General features: G+C 33.7%; 2 protein-coding genes across 3 annotated transcripts; one reads left to right on the top strand and one right to left on the bottom strand.

Annotated features, from left to right (window-relative positions):
* The first annotated feature begins 321 nt into the window (after positions 1–321).
* Positions 322–3125, top strand: LOC139495364 (putative nuclease HARBI1). Its single transcript, XM_071283670.1, has 2 exons — positions 322–522; positions 1164–3125. Exons 1-2 carry the CDS (start codon positions 410–412, stop codon positions 2185–2187), a joined length of 1137 nt encoding a protein of 378 aa, XP_071139771.1. The 5' UTR covers positions 322–409; the 3' UTR covers positions 2188–3125.
* A 449-nt stretch (positions 3126–3574) lies between these two features.
* On the bottom strand, positions 3575–9295 carry LOC139495365 (E3 ubiquitin-protein ligase rififylin-like). Of its 2 annotated transcripts, none has more exons than XM_071283671.1 (5): positions 9228–9295; positions 7968–8069; positions 7261–7362; positions 5124–5727; positions 3575–4563 (listed from the first exon to the last, which is right to left on the bottom strand). In XM_071283671.1, coding segments are annotated over exons 1-5 (837 nt in total). In that variant the 5' UTR covers positions 9256–9295; the 3' UTR covers positions 3575–4562. The 2 variants fall into 2 exon arrangements, with proteins under 2 accessions (XP_071139772.1, XP_071139773.1); XM_071283672.1 differs by having other exon boundaries at positions 5695–5727.
* Positions 9296–24897: the final 15602 nt, after the last annotated feature.

Raw genomic sequence — 24897 nt, 5'->3', positions numbered from 1 at the left:
GTTATTCTCGTGGGATTTTGTCTGATGATCGGTCCGTTTCTGTGTGTGTTACATTTTAGTGTTATGTCGTTGTTCTCTTATATTTAATGCGTTTCCCTCGGTTTTAGTTTGTTACCCCGATTTTGTTTTTTGTCCATGTATTAATGAGTTTTTAACAGCGGTATACTGCTGGTGGCTTTTTTTTTATCACTGATCTCTGTATGTTGTTGTGATCCCGAGTAAATATGAACACTTACCAAAGAAGCTGATTGGCTCTCAGTAGTCTTTTATTGGTCGATTGTCTATTTGGTTGATTCTGTACGTTTTCGTCAATGTGGTTGCGCTCGGCTGGCAAGTTCCGAACAGGTTCCGTCAGTTCCAATTCCATACGCCACCCGAACGGAACGGAACCGGATGTATCAAATTCAATATGGAGGTTGGGGTTGCAATTATTGCGGCATTGACCGTCATTGACGATGAAGACGACCAATATGAAGATCCTATGGATATTATTCCTATTCTGCCATTGCTGACCAATTTAATGTACGTGTGTGTGTGGTATATTTTGCACAATATATTGTTTTTATGTAGAAAATAAGTTGTATGACTGATACAAATGAATCAACCATATCAATTTGTGAAGTCAGAGTGATCTGATTAAATCAGTACATGAATACTGCACAGAATTCAACCAAACCCATCTTGGATGTTTAAAAAATGAAACAGCATATTTATCTATCTTATCTGGATATCTATCGATAAACTTTTTAAGGAAAAGTACAAGACATGATTTAACAAAAACCTGGATTCCACAATTTTTTGCTTAGACATATATTTAACTGGGTGGGACAATGGTTTTTCCACTGACATGACCGAGTTGGGAATATTTTTGGCAGATACAAAATGAACATGACAGTCAAAAATTTCCTGTTGTTTTGTTTAACGTTGTCTACCAAAATATTTTTGGTCAAAATTATTTATATGGTATTTAAAAGATTTTCTTCATTATTTATATGGTATTTAAAAGATTTTCTTCATCACCTTCCTGACCAAATAATATTTTTTTCTGAAAATTCAGAGTGATCAAATTATTTTTTTAGGAAAAAACTAGACCCCCCACCTTTTATTTGGGTTTAATAGAATAAATGGTTGGTTCTTACTTAATGTTTTATTGTATTTTGCAGGGAACCGGAACTGCGTCCTAAGATATATGGCTATGTGGAGGAGATTATTCCACAGTATGACGAAGAGTCGTTTAGAAGGATGTTCAGGATGTCTCGTGCAACATTTGATAGAATTTGTACTTATTTAAGGGACTGTCCTGAATTGCAGCCAACACAGACAGGTGGAAGTGATGTAGTAACTGTTGAAAAACAAGTATTAATTACGTTATGGTATGTTGGGAGTCTAGATACTATTAGAAAGATTGCAGATCGATTTGGAGTCTCAGAATCAACAGTCATAATGTGCAGGGAGAGAGTAACTGCTGCAATACTGAACAATCTGAAGCAAAAAATTATTTCTTGGCCAACTCAACATGAAATGCAGGATGAAGTTAATGCTTTCCAACAAAGGAATGGGTTTCCTGGCATAGTTGGTGCCGTAGATGGAACCCATATAAGGATTAAAGCACCATCTTCACATCCACAATCGTATGTTAATCGTAAAGGGTTTCATTCGATCCAAGTTCAAGCTGTATGTAGACATAATATGTTTTTCTCCCACATTTACGCTGGATATCCTGGAAGCGTTCATGATTCCAGAGTTTTAAAACAATCAGACTTGTGGACAAATGGCTTGCGAATGTGCAATATGGCAAATCATATTTTAGGAGATGCAGCTTACCCAACTCGCAGATGGTTGCTCACACCATTTAGAGACAATGGACATCTTACTGATCAACAAAAAAAGTACAATCAATATCATTCTTCAAATCGTGTAGTAATAGAAAGAGCATTTGCACTACTCAAGGGCAGATTCAGGCGTTTAAAATACTTGGAGACTATAAAATTGGACACTTCAGTTGAGATCATAATGATTTGTTGTGTTTTACATAATATTTGTATACTCACAAATGATAATATTGACGACTTCTTAGTTCAACAAGATGATGATGATGTTGTCAATAATAGACATATAGTTCAAATAAATGATGAAGAGGCAGAGGGTTTTTTGAAACGTGACAATATTGCACGACATCTACTCTAGTGCTCAGATGAAAGTGACTATTACTGTGTTTATATAAAAGCTTACTTTAAATTTGATATTGATTTATTGTTGCCCATTCATTAAATATTTCTGCAGATTTTCAGGCCATATTGATAAAATAAGACACAGTTTAAATATCTCATAAGAACAATGACCAGGCAAACTGGTTTGTTGGAAATAGAGGTTACCATACAGCCTGCAACAATGAATTGGGTTTACATTTTCTGACAAAATCGAGATCTTGGTTCCTGGATATATTTATCCCAAAAGTTAAAGCACCTGAGCAAATGCTACATATTTCAACACTAACAAAAAGGTGAACACAGACATTCATTGACAAGGATGCCAGAAAAAAAAAGTACATACAAATCAAATGTCACTGAATGTAACACAAACAACTGAGTTTGAAAATTTATACCCACAGTATTTTAATTTTTCAGATGGCGAATTACAAAACTAATTGGAAAAATCACAGAACTATTCATAACAACCAACAAACAAAATTGTCATATCCCGACTTGGAACAGGCTTTTTCATGAAACAATGCATGCTGCAATTGGTAAACCTCCCACTTCCATAAATGTTTACGACAGTGATTCAAAACTGTAACCTAATAGGGCAGATAAAGGAACATTGAACTATAAAACATCAGGTGCAGATTCAGGCTAGGGTGTATTCCTGGATCTGCCCTCACCTATTTCAAAGATGCCAAATTAACAGTCGATGAAGCATAGAATGTAGTTTGCATGGGTGCTTACCTACTACTCCAGACGTATCTGTGTACCAGTTTACATAATCCTACAACTAAAAGTTGCATGGACTCAAGACATAAATCTTAACCAAAAGTTAGTGAACATAAAAAGTAGGTCACAGTGACCTACTTTTGTCTGGATATCCCAGATACATCTGTGTACAAGTTACATGGCCCTACACCTTATAGTTACTGATAAATACACTCGTACAGAAAACTTAACCAATCATTGATAAAGCATAAAATGTCACAGTGACCTACTTTTGCCTGGATGCTGACCTACCCGAGGTATTAACTCAGTTGTTAACCTCTACCAAGGTGTGGATGGACACCGTAGGTACTCCAATAGTTCTTCCCGACTTTGTCCAAAACAAGTGAAACACACTTTAGATGTTTCCCCATAGACAGTAACCTTGACTTTTGACTTGCTGGCTCAAAAATTGATGGGCATGTGTACGCCATATTTTCCATCTGTCTGCAATAAAAAATCACACAGCAACCTTTTTTTCTCTCTAAAAACAGTCACAGTGACCTTGCTCTTTTAGCTGTCGACTCTTTTAATGGAACTACTAAACTGTTGCAATTGCATAAAATTTCTATCGTAAGTAAAATACATATGGCTACAGAAACAAAAACTTGTTTTAAAATCAATATTTTTATTCAAAAAATGAAAAAAAATGTAACAAGTGTAAAAGAAAATATCCATAACAAATTAAGATTTTATACCTTAAAATCTTAAAAAATAAAAATGTATAACAAGTGTAAAAGAAAATATCCATAACAAATTAAGATTTTATACCTTAAAATCTTAAAAAATAAAAATGTATAACAAGTGTAAAAGAAAATATCCATAACAAGTTAAGATTTTATACCTTAAAATCTTAAAAAATAAAAATGTAATAAGAAACTGGACTATAAAAAAACAAGACCAAACTTAACCTGTGTCACGCAGTACCAAACTAGTAAGAAGATGTGCATCTAATTTGGAAAGAATGCAAAAAAAGAGAGTACACATCTTCAATATTTATCTCATGACTATGCAAAGTATCATGATTTTGGAATAAAGTTCCAGATTTAGATTACACACAGTAGGTACCAATTAAAACAATATTTCCAGAAAATGGCTGCATTCAATACATGAAAATTTGACAAATAATTTTAAGAATCTGCCTAATATAGGAAGTGTACATCTTCAATATTTATCCAATAACTATGCATATTTTTAAGAATGTCGAATTAATGCTTTTGGAGTTACAGATTACACAAGGTAAGGCTATATCAGTCTTTGGCCAGACAGAGTTGCCCTTCTTTCGCCTTCGGTGACACAGGTTAAAAAAAACATTCAGAAACAACAACTTTCAGACACAGGGACGGACAAGGTGACACTTATATAGTATTATACTCAATAATATGAACATCAAAATGTTATAAAATTAAATGCATTTAAACTTGTTTCACTTGAACATTTACAAAGGTTTAACATCTGAAGATTTTAAGTCTTTTGCAAATATCTTTTCGGCAGATTGGACAGTTATCTAACATTTTCGCACAATCCATACACATTGCCAAATGGTTGCATGGTGAAACTAGGCAATCCGATTCACTGTCCATACAAATCTTGCATTCTGAAAATATACATGTTAAATTTGAATGAATGCATTAAGCAGTCCAAAATCATAAATATCGAACTATTGTAAGCAATTGAAAATGAATTGGTCTGTCTTTGTGTGTGTGTGTGTTTTGTGTCACCATAGCATTTGACCTGATTATTTGCAGATTTCAAGAAAGCATACCATATAGTATGACAGTCCATAAAGCTCTATTTCTTTGTTTGCGATCACCTAAAAATTTATATGAAATATAATGTACAAAGGTTGGAAATTTTCAATAAAAACATGACCAACTGTAATAGCACTGTCCGTTTATAGTCACGGTGTTACATGTACTATTAAACTCTTATCCTGCCTTTTTCTTATCTAAGAATTCTGAATTAAGCAAACATGACCCAAAAAAAATTAATTGCCATTCAATAAGCATAAGTTTCTAAAGACCGGTTGTAATGTTTGTTTTAATTGGTTGATTTGAAATTATTCAATACTTTAATATTTTCCCATTTTTTATGAACTCTGTAACACAATGACAATCAGTGAATTGAACATGTTCAAATTTTATATACATGTATTACTATTTCTTTGCAAGGAAACTCCTTAGGGCATCTTCAACTATTTTATAGGCGTTAATCCGATCCTTATGCATTCTTTCCTGTCTTTCTATTGTGTCTTCCTGATGCTGTTTTGACTCCTGCAAGTATTGTTTAATGGTATCTGCGATGTCTGCAGAGGTGGTCTTTCTTGGCTTTTTTGCTGGTTTTGGTGTTGCTATTTCTTCATCATCTGGTTTATCAGTAGCAGTGGCAGATTTTTTATTATTATCGGTGCTGCTTAAGGTAAGTACAGGTTTAATGATCGGATCATTTTCAAATAGTTCATCCAATACTTCTTCAAACTCGTATGATTTTTTTCCTGCACCAGATTTTTTGTTATTGTCCTTCACACTCTTGTACCCCCTCATTAATGTTTTCCACTTTCCATTTACTTGATCACCATTAACAGAAAATCCTTTTGAGCAGAGCATTTTAGCAATCTTCTCCCAAACAACCTTCTTTCTTAAAATGCCCTTTTCCATTTTATTCTTGTTTGCCCTATACTCCTCAATTAGGAGTAACGTATTACTTTTTGTCCAAATTATATTCGTACCTGTTGAATCCTCTTTATTACTGCTGGATTCATCTGCAATGGAAACATGATATTGATCTAAAAGTTAATGACATTGCACCACAAAAGAATACTGTACACTCTGAAAAGGATTTTATATTTATAAACCCCAAAAATGCTAGATATGAGATGGTTAATAAATATGGCATCAACAGATTCCAAAATCTTTAAATCTAATTTAAGGAAGAACTATCAGGTTTATTTGATTGTCTTAAATTGTCATACAGCACTGATTTTCAAACTTGACTGAGGTACATCATTGGCTTCATAATAAAAAAAACATTTTGTGAAAATTTTGACAAAATTCATTAAGAAATATAAGTGTGAGAAAGCTAACCAGGGAATTGTTCACATAATCTAAAATTCAAAGGGCATTAACTCCCAACAAAAATTGTCAAACGACACTCATTTTCGAATTCAAAACAAAAGCCTTTTGTGAAAACTGGATCAAATTCCATTCAGAAATGTTAGCATGAGAGCGTTAACAGTTGGTTGTTTGGATGGAGGGACACACACACACACACAGGCGGACTTCAGTTATACAAATAACAATCAACTTGATCAAAGAAACATGATGGAAGGTCTTCAAAAAAAAATCTTTGAGAAAAACGTTTTGAAAAAAGACCCACAGTGTTAGAAAATTACAAATGTTTTGAATTTGACAATCCTACCAACCGAGGGTTTCGAACGGGGCTCACCAATCCCACAACATCCCAGGTCATAAACTGAAATTCCATGTTTTTAAGAAGTGATCTTGAACTTTTTCTTTTCAAGATACGAAAGACGCACAGATTTTAAAACATAGGTAATCAACGATTACAAAGCTCACCTCGTTAACTATTTTGACTCTATAACATGTAATCATTCAACCGTAAAATCTAGGTCACATCCAGCATCCGAAGCATGCATTGTGCTTAGCATCCCTAGGTGCATCATACATACAAATATAATTGATGTGGGGGACTTAAACCAAAAATCTTAACTGAATCGTTCATTCGTAAAATATAGGTCACGGCCAGCATCCGAAGCATGCATTGTGCATAGCATCTCTAGGTGCATCATACATACCACTATAGTTGAGACGGGGGTTGTCAGTAAGCGGGAATGGACTTTAACCAAAAATCTTAACCGAGTCGTTCAAGCGTAAAATATAGGTCACAGCCAGCACCCGAAGCATGCATAGTGCTTAGCATCTCTAGGTGCATCATACATACCAATATAGTTGAGGTGGGGGTTGTCAGTAAGCAGGAATGGACTTTAACCAAAAATGTTAACCGGACGCCGACGCCGATGCCGACGCCGAGGGTATCACATAAGCCCCCCTCACTTCGTGAGGTGAGCTAAAAATCGTAGGACAAAAAGTTGGAGCTCCCTGCATGTCTTTTTTCATCATATTACAATCTTGATGCAAGCTGCATATACCCTGTATCCCTTCATTTTCCATCATATACATGTACTTCTTGTAAATTACATTTCATGTATTGTTCAGGCTGTGAGATCTGAGCATTTGAAATTTTCATGAAACAATGTTATTTCATTATGTCTTACCATCTGGACTTTGTTCAACATCTGGGCAAACATGTCTGACACCTCTCTCAACTCCCTGACTACACACATCGCAAAAAGTGAGAGTTGCTCTATTACTGTTTTCTAAAAAGTAAGACAAATAATATTATACATTTAACAAGAAAACAAATCAATATACATGTGCATGAGTAAACAAAGGGCCGTATAAAGAGGAGCATCCCCTTGGCATACAATGATACACAAAAGTTGCAATGCCCTTATTGACCTTGCACTTGTGACCTAGAAAATCATAATTAGTTGATATTCCTCAAAAGATGTAAAATAGAAGCAACTAGGAGCCTGAATCCCACATCCGGCATTATAGACTGAATTGGACCTTTTTACATCATCCCAAGAGCTACTTTTGGTCCACTGGAGCCCATATTGGAATTTTTAACTGAACCAAAGGGACAAAATCTATTAGGTACTATATATTTGCATGGTTTGTTTCAAGTTAACTTTATATTTGTACTTGAAAAAAAAACTAAATGCAATTTTCCAAAGTATTGTAAATTCTGTAAGTAGTTCATGAGAAAAAGATGATGAGAATGTGGAAAGTTAACTGTCAGACTGTCAGACTTACAACATTTTACAATGAACATCGCCCACACTGGCTGAAGTGAACTAAAACGGATTTAAATACTGTACAAAATCCATACATTGCCACTATGGAAATGTACATTTTTTACCTTCCTGCTGGTTTTCAGTTGTCGTGTCGTCGTCGTCTGTATTGGTTTTAGCCCTCACAGCATCAATTATTATCTTTTGCGACTGAGCTTTCAGCAAAGGATCTAAAGCACAATAAAGTACATGTATATAATGTATAGGTATTTAAATACATTTTCCATTTAAAAATTAAATGTTAGTTTAAATAATGTACAAGTACAAAATGTGTTTAGATATATAACAGTATGTTTGAAGGAATGTAGTTGCATATACATATGTAGTACATGTACACTGTAAAACAAGAAACAATGCATGTTTTACGTGCCTGTCCAAAATCTGATATATGCTGTCCAAAATCAAAAATATGTTGATCACGGGTGTGTCATTCAAATTTAAATAATCTATATGATGATCTGACATCATAGTCATGGTGATGTGACCTGAAATTTGAATACTCATTATGCCATGTACGCAGTGACATCTGAATGCAAGTTTCGGCTCACTCTCTTTTTGGTGTTTTTTTACTGTATTTGTGACATTTTGCCATATCCGTTCTTTTGCATACATGTACATGATGTACATGTATTAAAAAATTATGACTAGGAAAATTGACATTATAAATACATGTCTGTAAGCTTTTATGCGCTCGTCCCAAGTCAGGAAAATGTTGGTTAGTAATCGTATCTGTCTCATTTTTACCCTTTTTGTAAGGTAATTCTGATGTTGGACAGTATTAGCCACTTGTAAACACTTTTTTGTTAGAGGCCTTCTAGAGGATGTGTGCCAACCGAGTGCTCTCACCATTCTCTGAAGCTTGCACATTGATCTCTAGTCGTTTAACTTAACACGTTTACTGACGGGGAGTTGGTGGTTGTCTCTTTGGCATTTACCCCATATCCCTTCTTTTTTCTATTTATTGCAAAACAAAAAACGTGCCAGACTATGCAAATTTCAACAATAAAGTACTCAACAACAACATACAATTCCTAAAAATAAATTCCTTTATACCAACCGATACCAGTACACACATAAAACTAAACAGTTAGTACTGTTCAATCAGATAATGCCCTCTATTAGCAAACATAGAAACATTTTTTGAAAATTGAAAGCAGCATAAGCAGTTGTGTGTATGCAATATGCTTGAGAATCCAAATGTATACTGTCAACAGAAAATAACAAAATTTTAATCTCCCCTTTTTCTGCAATGGGAAGGGCCACTTTAAATTGGTCCTCACCATGCCACTGATCTGAAATTTAAATTGGATCTTTTTAATGTTTCTTACCTGTTGAATTCAAATTGTGGTTCGTCATAGGATCTACATAAACAGAGTATTTGGCTCCATCGAGCGTGCAGTATACTAGTTTCTTCCTATGTAAAAGAAACATTAATTACAAAAATTGCTTTGGTGTCTATGACAAAATACACTAAAAAACTAAATTATAGTAAGTTTCTTTTTTGGCATTATACAACATCATGTATTAATTACATGTACTAATTAAGTGTATGAAGTTACAGCTCCAAACTCGGCTAGCTAAAAAAGTGTGGTGACAGAGTTACTTCTAAATTTAGTAGAAATTGCCTTTGGTCATTCTATTTTGCCTCCTGAGATACATTGTAGCTCTCAGTAATTGCGAGCATTCATTTCAGAATGCCTCATTTGTCTTTATCCATGTTGGAGTACTTCCTTAATGGATTGAAAGAATTTTGGATTGATTTTTTTTTCAGTCATAATTAATATTAGTTTAAATTACCAAGTTGATTGGGCATAAGAAACCATAGAAAATGCATGGAAAAGTAATTTTTGAATTTTGGCCCCTATTTCTGGAACGGGAGGGGCCACGGACCCCATCTTCGAACTTAGGTTGCATTTTGTCATAAGTAACATTGTGTTAAAATATCAAAAGGATCGGTCAAGGCAAACCAAGAAATAACCTGCGGAAACCAATGTTGACAGACGACGGCAGACCTATACCAATATACGACCGAAAAAAATTTGGCCGTATATAAAACACTGTCTGACTGCATTACAAAATTTAAACCTGTAGTATTCTTGGGGGGAAAAAATCAGCTACGATATATTATTTTGTATGACCCACCCCCCTTTTTTAAGGTTGAAGAGTTGGTCCACTGACCAGCAAAAAAGGGCAGACACTTGTTGCATTTTTTCCTGTGTAAATAAGTGCTGCAATGCATGTAACCCAAGGACAAAGGGGTTGTGGCATAGGCAGATCCAGGGGGTGGCCCGGCCCCACCTTTTGAGAGGAAATTTATATTGAAATAGAAAATCACTGAAACATGACCAGAACGGTCCTTTCTTAGCCAGTCAATGCCCCTCCCCCTTTTCGGAAGTCCTTGATCCAACAATGTGTGGTACATGTACACAGGGTTTTGTTGTACACAATCTATAGTATAAATTAAAATTTCAGTGTCGTCATTATTTACATCTTCAGGACGGGAAAGGCTGTCCGATCGGCGCTGATCAGTGGCTGTCAGACAGAAATGAAGTTTTTAACACAATCAACGCAAATTTTCTCTTATAAATAGGTCAATATGATGTAGGTGATACAAGGTGATGATTCGATTTCAAAATGAGTAATATTTTTCATTATTGATGTCCCTGGAAGCTAAATACTGTTGTAAATTTACCCTTCAACTCCTTTGGTCGCCATTTTGAATTCTATCTGCACCACCTTTTTTTTGGGGACGCACGGAACTCGTTCTGAACGCAGTTCCATTTTGTTTTTCTGGACTTCCGGTTAATTCCAGACGTTCAGGACGTCCAGAACCTGTCAGCCGAGCGCACCCATGGTAGATACGTAGTCAGCCGTAAGCGGTTGAGCTAAGGAAGTACTTCATTAGCTCAGTCGGTTAGCGCGCTGCCTTGTAACACAGAAGTACCGGGTTCTAGTCCCGGTGGAGACAAGCAATTTTGCAATGAAATTCATGCTCTCCGGTTCCAAAGTATAGTGAAAGGAAGTTGTGAATTAAAGATTGTACATTCAATGTTGTAAGTGTTTGTCCACGCCTTTGGTAATAAATCCTGTGTAATCGTCCGATAGAGACATTACAGATTAAATTGTATAAATTTTTGTTTACGTAAAATCAGTATAATTTCAGCTCTCCATACTATAAACGACAAATTTATGATTTTACCTGTGTGACGTACAAAATATAATTGTCTATCCAGGTATATCCACACGCGAGTATCGTAAACATGTTAGGGATTGCCACGTCCGCTTGGTATCAACTTGTTACTAATTGGAATTGTCTATGGCATAAGAAATTTTTAACTGCCGATTGAGAAAGTTACATAATTTGAATAGAAATCATTAAACGAAAAATGTATAAAATCTCTTTAAGGTGGTATGGGAGTCTAAAATAAAAATGATAGAATTTGTTCATACTTTGCCAAAACGTTGTATCTATTGATACATGTTGAAAATTATAATAAAAATGATAGGTCACCGAGCATTTTCTCAATCTACAGGACGGGACAAAATGACACATTTTGTATGGATTATACAGGAAAAAACACCATTTTGTGATTAGAAACTAAATAAAATGATAGAATTGTTAAATACTTCAGGAAAAGATAGCTTTCAGACACTGCTTTGAGAATATGAAAAGAAAATATAGGGTCACCGTACGTTTTTTCCGTCTAAAATACAAAATAGGAAAATTCCATACAGAATCCTTCAGAAAATGCACTTTTTTAGAGTTACCTCTAAATAAAAACAACCAAAAATAATTAACATTTGCAAAAATATCAATATTTAGAAGTTATATTCTTATAAATTGGTACTTTAAATGAAAATGTACATTAAACATCTGCATTCCTGCATCAAAGTTTGCTAACTTGATGGAAATTCTGGACCTTTGATTCTCTGTTTTTTACAATCCAAGATGGAGGATACCATCTAAACATGATTAATGATTATGACCCCAACTGTAGTATTGTGTATTGCGAAATGTTCATTTTGTAATAGTATCACCCCTAGATTTTGGTGGGGTTCGTGTTGTTTATTCTTTAGTTTTCTATGTTGTGTCGTGTGTACTATTGTTTTTCTGTTTGTCTTTTTCATTTTTAGCCATGGCGTTGTCAGTTTGTTTTGGATTTATGAGTTTGACTGTCCCTTTGGTATCTTTCGTCCCTCTTTTAAGGTGTCGACGTAAATATAGATCAAGCGATTTGATCATTCAACAACATTGGCTTTAGAACAAGGTTTACTCTACATGACCCTAAGAAAAAAAAATGTTTGTTTCACCCTCAGCTGCTACTATATGTAATGCTAAAATTGAAAGAAAAAAATTGTTTTCGACTTGTCGCAAAACAAATAGACTGTTTTTCGCCGAAGAAAAAAAATCCAGAACCATCCACAAATGAATTTTCTGAAAAACAAGAAAGAGATGAATATTTTATGTGACACCAAGATGACTTAATAATTCTTTTTAAATTACTTATTTTCCCTACCATTTCTGGATACCTGGAAATATCAAATGTTTTCCCCTAGTTTAATGCGTGCATGATGGTCTTTTATTTTCAAGTTTATCTTTGGCTAGTAAATTATTAAAGGTACCTTGCTTATAATTGATACATATTAGAAATAAGGTTGTACAACTTGAGTTTTCCCCTTGGTATCCTCCGCTTCTCGTGTTCCTACACCCGGCAGTACAATGCTTGTCGAAGTGGGACGTCAGTTTGTCTGTGTGTGATGTTTCAAGTTCGCAGCCACTTCAGAACGGGGACGTTAAATCCGATGCCTTTTGTTAAGAGGATAAGGAAACTTGCAAAGAATCGTATGCTTCTTTGACTGAGTTGATCAAATAGCAACTAAGTCTAAGAAGGATGCAACGAAACATGGTCTTTTGTTACAGTATCTGCCATTATGTTTCCATCCTGACCCGAATATCTCTTTACATGTAAAACCTTTCCTGTACTATTTGAAGCCAAGCATATTTCAGCTTTACGTTTGTACAAGATTGTCCAACAGCGCGCATGATTGTCAGTCGCATATGGCAGCATATGGCAGCCTTGGTGATCATAGTTTTGAGTATTTGACATAACATTGTTTTGATTGTGTAATTAAATAAACTCGTCATATATACTCTTACAAAGACTTATTCAAGCAACCGGCACAGAACTAGCGTCAATAAATACTACTAATGCAGTGCAGTTTTATATCTTGGCCCGAAGTTTTTGAGGAATTTGTGGAAAAGATGAAATATCCAAAACTGCACAACAAATAAGAACGAAATTTCGCTGATATCCGAGTTAGCAGATAGGACACCTTAATGTCTATTTTGACATCTACACCAAAAATGCAATGCACATAACACCACAGTCAACACTGTTTTTCCTGCTGAATAAATGAAGGTAAAGAGCATCAGAAAGACTGTCTTTAGTCACTAGAATACTTAGAATTACATGAATTTTCAATTTGGACGAGTGTATACTGGTACCAATCAAAAATGCAATATAATCCTACGCCATGCACTAGCGCTCCGACCAAATGAGTTCTTAATTTCCACATTCCCGCGGTGAGCAAAGACAGGAACGGGGTTTCTCTGTGTTTGATTGGTCCATGCTATCAATAATCATTGTCATTTATTTGTCTGGGTGTTTTCTGGCTTCATAGGCGTGTTTGTAGTATTGATATACTTCTAGGTCTTAGTTTAGGTTGTTGTTTTGTATTCTTGAACGTGAGTGATATATTTACTTACCTGATACAAAATGTGCACAGGTCCCGGCAGAGTATTCTGTTGATAAAATTGTGATCATCTTTAATATAAATAAATTTCCTGTTCCCTCGCTTTTTGTAACTTCGGCAACCAGTACTTTCCGTCAAGTGACAATCTTTTCGTACCATATCCATCTCGCCAAAAACCATTCCGCGTATTTCCGTCACGTGTCTGGTTTTAGAAATTCACTCTTCAGGAAGGAGGTCTATTAAGAGGGGGGATAGGAGGGGTCCTGATCCCGAAATCCCGGACTTAAAAAAACGAATTCCCGAGGTCCCGAATTTAAATAAAGTAAATCCCGATGTCCCGAAATCCGAAAAAAACGATTCCCGGATCCCGAAAGGGTCAATCCCGAAATCCCGAGCTTAAAAACACCCGATCCCGGAGTCCCGATAAAGGTCCTATCCCCCCTCTATTAAGCATAGTTGACAAGTTCAGGAAATATGTCATGGCTGATATAATGCAAGTTGATAAAGCTGTTAAAGGTCATTCAACCCAAAATGGCAAGAGGGGTGATCATGGTTACTTTATAACAACAATATGATGGCATGCACAATATGCATTTCGCACGGGAAAAGTAGCAATATCGGTGATTATCTCAAGAATAAACGCCTCTGTTTGACAGGATGCACTAACTTTAAACTTAACACCATATCAGATCATGAGAATAGTAAAAGTCATGTTAATAAAAGGGGAGAGAATGAGAGGGTAGAGAGTGAGAATGACGAGAATGGAAGGGTAGTGTTGAGAATGAGAATCTTATTGTAGAAAATGTGGAGGACGATAACGAAACTAACTATTCTAGGAGTGATAATGATACTGACTGCGTCAGCTTTTGAATTTGTGAGCAGAATGAATCTACCAATGACTATCTTATTTCAAAGTACTCTTGTGAGGAACAACATTTAACCAGATCAATATATGAGTATGTAATGTATTATGATATATTCAAACTTTATTTTGCCTCTCTTCGTTCCCCTTTGCAGTATGCCCTACTTCTTGTGGATTTATGCAGTCATATTAAACTTGCACCAAAAAATGTGGATGTGTCCAAAGCCTGATTAAAGAATTGTAATCACCATATTTCATGTGTCACCACTATCTATTGAAAACAAGGCAGACTGTAAAAATCTTATTTATTCAAATTATCTAACCAAGAAATATTACTGACAAGATCTAGCAAATGAAAGTTAACAGAACGCAATGAAATTTCAATTTAAATTCAAGCAATTCTTGATGTATTTTAAAAAAATGTGTATCTCAAACTGGACAAAAGAGTAAGTTCATCAAAAATGAATAAAACAAACACTTCAATGCCCTTCAAACAAAACAACATAGTTCTAATAGTATATATATATGGTATGTACATTACAAAAAGTAGCAAAAATAACCGATATATGAAAAACAGAGACATTTGTCCAAACTTTTAATCTTCATGCTGTATATAAATCTCAATTATTCAAAGTATCCTACCACACTTGTACCATGATAACTTTATCTGGACATTATTAAAAATTGTCATCACTAGGTTTTAACCATCATTGCCATACATTAAAAGTTTTTTTTTTAAATATGACGTTCTGCTGTCTCAACAATGATTTACAATAAACTCAACTAAAAAAGTTAGTTCATTAAATTGTATGAAGCAAAACACATCTATTCCTTTCAATGGAAACAACATTTCAACATTTTAAAATTCTGATAGTTTATATATGGTATTTATATTACAAAAAAGTATCAAAATATAAGTGATATAAAAAAAACTCTCCTGAGACATTTATTTGAGTATTGATTGTTCATAAGCACCATTACAAAGAAAACATAAAAATCACATCTTTTATTTTACAGCATAACATTTATTTGGACTGTACTTCTAACAAACAACAGTATTAGTTAACAAATCAACAAACATTTCAAAAAACAAGTACCTTACTGTTTTGACAATATAACAATGATATTGCAACTTTTGTAACATTGCACTCAAGAAAAAAATTCACAACAATATTATGTTAATTCAAAAAGACGTTTTCTCCAACCTGGACAAAAAATACAAAAGACTCACACTACCAGTTTTGAGGATAGTGAACATGTTGGAAGTAAACAAAACCACCTGAATCCAAACTTGGTCAAGAGTCTAAAATGATATTAAACAACTGATTTATTCAATTTCACCTATTAAAAATTGAAAATTGATAATTAAAGTCAGAATTGCTTGGATTACGTAAAAAATATAAGGAAAGGGCTGACTCAGACATTTACATTATATTTGCTTCAGTATTCCTTGGGAAAGGAAATATAAAGAAACTGCTTCAATTTTAGTAAATGATCTTTGATGAGCTATCATGGTTATTGAACATGTTGAAATTCTTATATACTGCCCAGATAAAAGAAAATAACAAACAGTCCAAATATCTGAATAAAAATTCCCAAATTTTACCCGAGTACATATGTAGGTATGCGAATTGAACAGTCGTAGATATTACTAAACAAAGTCATGTGATTTTTGGATTACCTAGTCCAGTTTCAACACCATTTAAATTCACAAAAGGCGTCATAATGAATTTTAGTATGTTTAGTTTAACAAAAGAAAAATGATCAACAATTACTTTTCTGGATATCTTAAAGCAGTATTCATTTTCCAACCAAAAAAGAAGAAATTAATAAACAAAACATATGATTGATTGGTCGTGATGTGAGCCAAAAAAATTAAGTAGAAATTCATGTTTGGAGAGCAAAAGAAAACAACAAAATAACTGAAATAAGTAATATCAAAATAACTGAAATAAGTAATATCAAAATCACTAGAGTAAGTAATATCCCCGACTGTTTACTGAAAAAAGTAAAAGAGATTCCACAAATATCACCAGTCAAATTTCATGTAAAAATTGCGGCCCATTATTACTGTTTCTGGTTGCTCCAACTGTCTAACAATTTGGTTTCTGGAAACAACAGAAATGTCAGCAATTTCTGGCCATACTTTATAGTCCTTTGTTCCCGAATCTTTGGTGAACTGAACTACCAGGTCCTGGTTGATAATTTCTACAATCTGAAAGTAAAAAAGGGTTTTATAAACTTTACTGATGAGTATTAAACTCTTGGTAAACTGCATCAAAATTTTCCAGGAAGCTGATTTTCTTAACTTTGATTGACAAGTTGTAATATCTAGATATCAATGAGATCTGAAACAGCCTGTTGTATTAATTACTTACATTAAATAGATTTTGACATATTTTCCCACTTTTATCGCAACTCTGTAAAACAAAACAAGGAAGGAACAAACATTCTGACAACTGAGACTTATTTTTGGGCTGACTCATTGTTGAAGGCTGTGCAGTGACTTTTAAATGTGCATTTCTGTGTCATTTGGTCTCTATTTGAGAGTTTTCTCAATGGCTTTTATACCACATCTTTTCTAATTAATAAACATTAACATAAGTTCAATTTTAAATCACTTACTTGGCCTATGTAAATTTTTTGTTGTCATCTCTTTCTTATTGATCACCTCAAAACAGACAACAACAAAATTATTCAGATGGTAATCACTTTCCCCTGTTTTACTGGATTCATTGTTTGTATTCTGAAATGTTTTGATAATATACATGTAATATAAAATATAAAATAGATACAATTCAGTGATCCAGCCATTTAAAAGAAAAAGGGCCTGTCACCCAATTAAGCAACTTTTCTAGAAAAAATGCAGTAAAATACAATATTTTTATCAGAACATCTTCCTTTTTATAATCATTAGCAACAATGTTACAACACATAGGACAATGATCATGATGGTATGAACATTTCTGCATAGTATGGTAAAATTCCGTTCAATGGTACTCAAACAAAAAATCAAAATATGTAGGAGTTTAAAGGACATCCAATAAAAAGTTAGGGAATAGTTTGCATAGCCTTCTGCCATGTTGGCGGGAGCGACCTAAAAATTTAATACCAACTAGAAAAAAATACTTACCATGTCAACCATATCCTCAAGATCTTCTATGTTTGGTATATTTCCATTTTCCCTAAAATTAAATAAAAGAAATGTCATCATGATCAAAACACAAATTAACTAACAAATAAACTGACCGATAGACACTTGAGGTTGTACAATATGCTGAAAATGTTTTTTTTTGTGTTTCCTCAACAGTTTGTGTACTCATTTCTTCTGTATAATCTTCGTAGATGCCCTTTTGCATGTGTGTATTTTGGAGTTACCATTAAAGTCACTGTCTTTGACATGAATCTTGTTGATAATGTATACTGAAAAATAAAAGTAGAAGTATGATGCATCTAGCATATGAAAGTATAATTATACATAATTGCACGCTTTGAAGGCCACTTTCTATGTTTTATCAATGGGTCTTCATATCCTATTCATACATCCTATTCTAGAATGGCCTTTAACTAAATATATTTTTTAAATTTTTGCTCTTATTCCTTGTCACAATGAGTAGGCCCATTCCAAAATTTAAAACTGTTATAAAAAAATGAAAAACAGTAATCGTATAGGTAAAATGTTAGATTCAATAAGGGGCCATCCATGATTGTCAACCATTTTAAACAAAGTGTCAAAACATACACTTTTCCAGACCCCCCACCCTCCCTCAAAAAAGTGTATATCAACCATTTTCTGATTTAAAGACAAGAATCAATTATTCTTAATAAAAAGTAGATACCGTCTATTATAGTTAATTTAATACGAAAATTTGCAACGAAAATAAACTGAAACATATCTGACTGTTTCATTTTTATTATTTTTTAAAAGGGTACGGTAACAATGTAGATTTGTTAACCCCTTCCCTCAAGTGTACGTTTTGTATCCTTTGGAAAATGATTGACAATTATGGATGAACCCGAACTTAAAATAAAAGTGGCAAGTATACAGTTTTGATTTAGAGATTTTGTTCCTTACCCATAGACAGGAAACTCATTAAAAGAAACTTGTAAAAGACATTATATCTAATAATCTTGATACATACAAATTGTGAAAGAACTATTTTAAAACTTAAATAATGATAAAAATTATTATTAAGAAATTGTCCGACTATTAAAGCATAATTTCAAGTTATACTTTCCCAAACTGTTGGTTTCAATAGATCTCAGTTGTTCATTGGTTTAAATTATGTTATGACATCCGTCATCAGATGTTCTCATAACAGATGTTATCATTTCCTTGATTTTTCTTTATAATTATTTGCATTATATTAATTGTTGATAATTAGTTTTAGAACAAACCTCCACTAACATAATTAGAGTGATCAATTTGAAGACCACGAGATGGAATGTAGTGGTCCACCAATACCTCAGTTTCCATGGCATCCTGTGGCTGTCTTTCATTTCTTACTAAAAAAAAGTTTTTAATTAAACCATTTACAATGATATTAAGTCCTTCAACTCTTCCTCCATAACGATGCCTTTTGACACATGTGTAGTGCCTCAATTGAAACATCTTGTCTACGAAAAATCTGTATTAGACTTCATAAAATTTACATCTAATATAAAAATGGATGAAATATTTTTTTCCTATGGTATGTATGCTAAGTATGTAAAAACAAAATCCATGGAGGAAAGGGTTTATAGAAAGTATACTATATCTCATGATACAGGCAAAATGTTGCATTCTGTTCGTATGACACCTTTATAAAATCTTTAATTTTATTTCTAAACTGGTCATCAAATGTCTGTGTGGAAGATGTACTTTCAAACAATCTCAGTAAGGTTTGAGCCTCATTTGTTGGTAAACTCTCCAAAAAAGCAATACAAAGTGTTACTTGGATTACAGTTATATGTATAGTATATGACATTCGATCAACGATTTTACGAACAATACAAAAAGGAACACATAATTCTTAAAATGGAAACCACAAAGTTTGCAGATGAAAGATTTTTTTTTACCTTAGGTTCAGGCATGCGTGTTTCCTTTGTAGATCTGATGTATGATCCAACCATAGCATGTCGACCTACAAAGGCAAAGTGTTCAGTTATTTCATTAATGCGTAAAATCTCATTTCCCTCAGTTATATTTTATTTGACCTATAAATGCTGCCTCTATCAACATAGTGGGGAAAAAAACTTTAGCTCATGATACCATAGACTGTCATACTTCATCAGAAAAGGCTGTCGGTCATGTTGATGTCTCTCCATTGGGTAACTTAAAGTAAATTTTCCACAAATATTGGTTTTAACCATTGTGGTATTAATAATTCGAATTACCGGAATTGCATTACCCCTCATATTTTGTTGATGCCACCTTTTTTTCTCTTTTTAGATCTTCCTTGGCTGTGTTTCTGCAATTTCTAGTATTTTTGTGTGGCATTCCGTCCGGACTCATTTTACTAACAATTGTGTTTCTGTTGTATCTAGCATTTACAGTTTTGTTAATTTCATTTTCCATGAAGTTTGTGCTTTCGATTTTGCCATTTGATTAGGGACTTTGATTTTTTTTCTTACATCCTGACTGACATGTTATGTTTTGTCATCGTTCAGGCTGGACGAGTAAATAGGTAACAGCCTTTACAAATCTTACCTAATCAAAGTATCTTCGGTTGAGATACATTAAGGTTGTTCACTCTGGTGATAGGAGCGGCTAAACAAGTTATCTTTATCGCCAACACGGCGGTAGGCCTACCTCTTGACTTCTTTATAAGTACCCAATCCTCTATTGGATTCAACTGTTGTCGATAGCCTATCGGCTATACAAACAACATTTAAAGGTGATGTACGGGCCTGAATGTTTATACGCAGAAACAAACTTATGTACCATCTGCACAGTTCTCTCTATCCTATTTAGATACTGTCGTTGGCGCCCTCCTGAAAAAAAAATTAAATTCAAAAATTAACAATATAAATAAATTCATGAGTTTCCAAAAATAATTAAATGCTTTTCTGAGCGCAGCCTGCTACGACCACAGATGTATAACCCTGAACAGTTTGGGCAAATTTGGACATTTTTCAAACTTAATACTGTCCGGATTTAGATTATCAATTTTTTGACTTTCAAGTTAATGGACACAAAATGAATGTGGTTAAAGATCTTACAAATGGTATTGAAAAGTTGGTAGTTCAAATTTTCGCCATGGTTTAGTGAATTATAATTAGATTACCGTAAAGAGGAACACTGTAGGGGATATAAAAATTAATTTAGTGGTAAAGGAAAATATTCATTAAATCGATTCATATAAGGAAGGGATTTTCTGCATTAATTTAAATGTTATTTCAGCTTCCTTTTTGGTCCCTAGTTCCTAAGCTATTGGGATAATAACCCCAAAATCAATACTAACTATTCCTTCGTGGTATGGAAACGTGTGGTATAATTTCAGAGAGATTCATACACTAAAAGACAAATTATTGTTTGAAAACTACAAAAATGCTCATTGTGGGTCCCCTTTTTGGCCCCTAATTCCATAACTATTGGGACCATAACCCCAAAATCTATCCCAACCTTCCTTTAGTGGTATTGAAACTTCTGGTAAAAAAATTTAAAGATCCATTCACTAAATCTTAAGTTGTTGTCCGGAAACTGAATATGTCTTCGTTCGACGCAGACTATGACGACATGATAGCATTATACGACGCACAAAAATTTTGCGGTCGTATACAAAGCATCTTGTTTTTGTATTTTCCTTGTCTAATGACTGGTGTCACTTTGTTTACGTTTCATTTTCATTCACGCCTTTTAATTATGTACACCAATCAAAGGCCTCTACAATAACAACTTTTTTTTCAACTTAGGACAAGTACATACCAACACTTTTTTGTTCAAGTTAAAAGACGACGACGACGGACACCAAGTGATAAGAAGATCACCCTTTTCTATAAATGATCAATACACAGCTAAATCCTAATTTAGATCATAGATTCCGGAGATGATCAAGTTTTGAACATTGTATTAGGACTGCATGCTTTAATTCTTGGCAACTTGATTTATTGCGATATATTGCTTTTTAACTTCCATCTAATTTAGGTAACATAAGGATCCTGCTTCGATGAAACACTTAATTATAAATCAGATTAATCAAATATTTTTTTTAAAGGGATAATTCGCGAATTTTTACTTGTCAGCTTATTATGTCCATAATACCATAAAAAACATATTCACCAAGTTTTATCTGGATATGAACAGCAATAAAGGAGAAAATTAAGAATTAATAATTTTATTTCTTCGAACTTCCTGACTTATGTGACGTAGTTTAAGTCTTTAAGCATGCCGGGAGTGGAAATAATCTCATTTTAAATCTTAATCGTTAATCATCTTATAACGCTATTTAAAGCGCATAGACGACGTTTGGTGTAGCTATTAACCAACTAATAATTAAGATGGAATAGCGCTCAGCTTGAAAGTAGAATGTACGATTTATATTTTAATATTTTCTGAAATGATTATAGTGATACAAGTAAATCATATAAAATATTTTTTTATGATTTTTTTTTCCGACGGATATTTTGAACTAACATGTATAACTGGTAGTGTTTTAAAAATGCATGTTTGTACTTTTTCCCTTTTACGTCAGGCTAGTAAATATGTGCTGCTAGTACATTTGTAGTGTGCAAATACGGCCCCGCAAATACAATGTGTATTGTACTTTGACACATAGTGACTACCTATTGAATGCGTGGTTAAATTCAAGTTAATTAAAAGATTAGCATTTTGTATCTTTTGATCTTTACTCAGTGAATTTAAGCCGTCACGGTTCACTTTTCCAGGTGTGAACAACATTTCGTATGAATGATAAACGGGGGAATCTTAATATTTTCCATGAGCTCAGTTTAATTAAATATATTATTGACGCTGAATATTTTTTGTTAAAAAAAAAAAGAAATACTGAATTAATTTAATTGAAAAAATTTATGAATAATGAAGTCCTTATAAACACGAGTAAATGAATTAAAAATTCTAAGAATTCTGAATTTTTGAAACAGATAGTAATTACCAATTGCAGTTATATAAGTGGGTCGTTCAAAGCGATCTTCTTTTTTTTTTTTTTTAAATATTCAGGAAGTAATTAATGTCCTTATCAAAATAATTTAATTCTCACCACGTACTAATTCTTCAGCTATTTGAACGAAAATATAAAAGATGTTGACAGAAAATTTAAAGGTCAACTTTGTCTTACTGGAAGGGAGGGAGAGCTCCAGATGTACTTATTAACAGACAAAGCAGGCTTATGGCTTATCGTCAGTTTGTGTGCTGGGTCAGGAAAGGTCAACCACTTGGCAAGAAACACAGAATAATACTACCGGCTTGTGTAGTAAACATAATTAGAAAAGAGTTTCCATCGTTGGATGGGGTATACGAATGATTCAAAGAATGTGAAAGTGACACTTCAGACTGAATAGTTCTAAAATCATTTAAACGATTTACCAATACAATTTTTCACCGAATGTTTCAGATTCATTTCATTATTTGTGTATTAATAAACCTATTTATGAATTATTTCACTTTGAGGTCTAATTTTATAGATTGCATGTTGTATTAACATGAAGGTTTGGTCTACCACAGTACCTCGGAGCGTTGATATGATTTGACCCGAGATCCTCCCGAGATGTTGTTGGGGTTCTTGTTGTGCGACCTAAACCAGTTTTCTATGATGTGTTTTTTTATCTCTTTGTTTGTCTTTCGATCGTTTATTGGTTATTTTTTGCTATGACGTTGTCAGTGTTTTTTAATACTGAATATGACTATCCGTATTGGTACCTTCTGTCTTTTTTACAAACAAGACCATGAAACTGAATATTGGAAATGTATCATGCTACTACAAAAGAAAAAGCACTGATGGATTGTCCTAGAAGCATATTTTATGAGAATAATAATGGTCTATAAGCAGTTACATTTATTTCATGTTTGAAGCGGTGCATTTTTTAAAATTTAATTTGACTTTTACCAAGAAATGCATTGTAGCAAAGGGGTAGAGTAATTGTGGTCTAGTGTCAGATACTCGAAAATAATGGAATTTAACAGAAAAGGAAACAAATAACGGACTTTGGCAAAAATGTAGAGGGTTTTTGATACCTTTTCTCCAGACATAAAATCTTTTACAATAAATCATCCTACAACAGCTTAAAAGCTTAAAAGCTTGAAATGCCAGCGATTTCGCGGGAGTGTTTTAATGTTCTCAAAATCTTATATTGATAAAAATGACACTCCTTTAAATAATTGAATGTACATGTACAGGAAGACAAACGATTACCGCACGTTCTAGAGACATGCCACGAACTAAGTATCATCTTCGTGTCATAATTGCGCATGCTTGTCTCTTCACATACAAGTAAACGCAAATTTTCTAATAGGCAAAATATTTCGTAATGCGCCCACTCATATCGGAAATAGGACAAGAAAGTATGAAAGATAGTCAGCCGTAATCTCTCGGTTAAATTCTCTAGGATTTACTCCAAACAATGTTGTAAAATGATGCAGTATGTTTTTTCTTTCTTAAATTATTCATCACAACTCTAGACCGCATAACGTAAATTAAACATTTGCTAAGCAAATAAAACAAGCTGACAAAACATTATGTAAGCTAGTGTGTACAAAAGCATTGGCGGATCAAGGGGGAGTGGTTACGGGTGTTGGAACCCCGTTTTTGTTTGCCGATCAATGCATTTGAAGTGGGACATATAGTTGGAACCCCCCTTTTTTAATATGGCTGGATCCGCCCCCGAAAAGTAAAATTGAAATTTGAAAAAAAAAATCATTTTACATGGTACAGTACCAGATACTCTTCTACACATGAATTTTGTAGTCAAATTTAATAATTTACGGTCTTATTATTTCTGTCTTTGCACATGTCAGAATTAATCAGCCTGTAGATATAAATTTTAAACTCTTAATTTCATGTTTGGACGGCTTTGTGTATTTCAATCAGGTTAGGGACATACATTGTTAACAGGATGTATAATACACCTGACAGCATTTTCGATGGCACTTTTACCTGTGCACACCTGGGTCAAACAGCTGGGAAGCGATGCATGTACCTGAATTGCGTAATGTCACCAGTTTATTAGATTGGTTTTTTTTTGGCAAGCATTTCGAAAAGTCTAAAGCCGCTACAGATACCTTTTAATCTCATTAAGAATATATTTATGCTTTTACAACTTCCAAATTAGTGTCCGCCCCACTAGATGTATTCCTATCTATTATCTTGTTATCATAAATTTAGAAAGAAAAAATACTACTACTACGATTGACCATAAATCATTACAAACTTCGCTAGCCTAGCTGT

The sequence above is a fragment of the Mytilus edulis genome, chromosome 11, assembly GCF_963676685.1.
Source record: "Mytilus edulis chromosome 11, xbMytEdul2.2, whole genome shotgun sequence".
NCBI classification, from domain to species: domain Eukaryota; kingdom Metazoa; phylum Mollusca; class Bivalvia; order Mytilida; family Mytilidae; genus Mytilus; species Mytilus edulis.
The sequence above is the reverse complement of the archived record's forward strand: the minus strand, read 5'-3'. Positions and strand labels throughout refer to the sequence as shown.

Excerpts from the sequence above, each read along its gene's own strand:
- LOC139495364 (XM_071283670.1), top strand. The coding sequence starts at position 410 with ATGGAGGTTGGGGTTGCAATTATTGCGGCATTGACCGTCATTGACGAT. Across the intron at positions 523-1,163 it reads CCATTGCTGACCAATTTAAT|GGAACCGGAACTGCGTCCTA; the intron begins GTACGTGTGTGT and ends TGTATTTTGCAG.
- LOC139495365 (XM_071283671.1), bottom strand. The coding sequence starts at position 9,255 with ATGACGAACCACAATTTGAATTCAACAG. Across the intron at positions 8,070-9,227 it reads CCACAATTTGAATTCAACAG|ATCCTTTGCTGAAAGCTCAG; the intron begins GTAAGAAACATT and ends ATTGTGCTTTAG. Across the intron at positions 5,728-7,260 it reads TGTTGAACAAAGTCCAGATG|ATGAATCCAGCAGTAATAAA; the intron begins GTAAGACATAAT and ends TTTCCATTGCAG.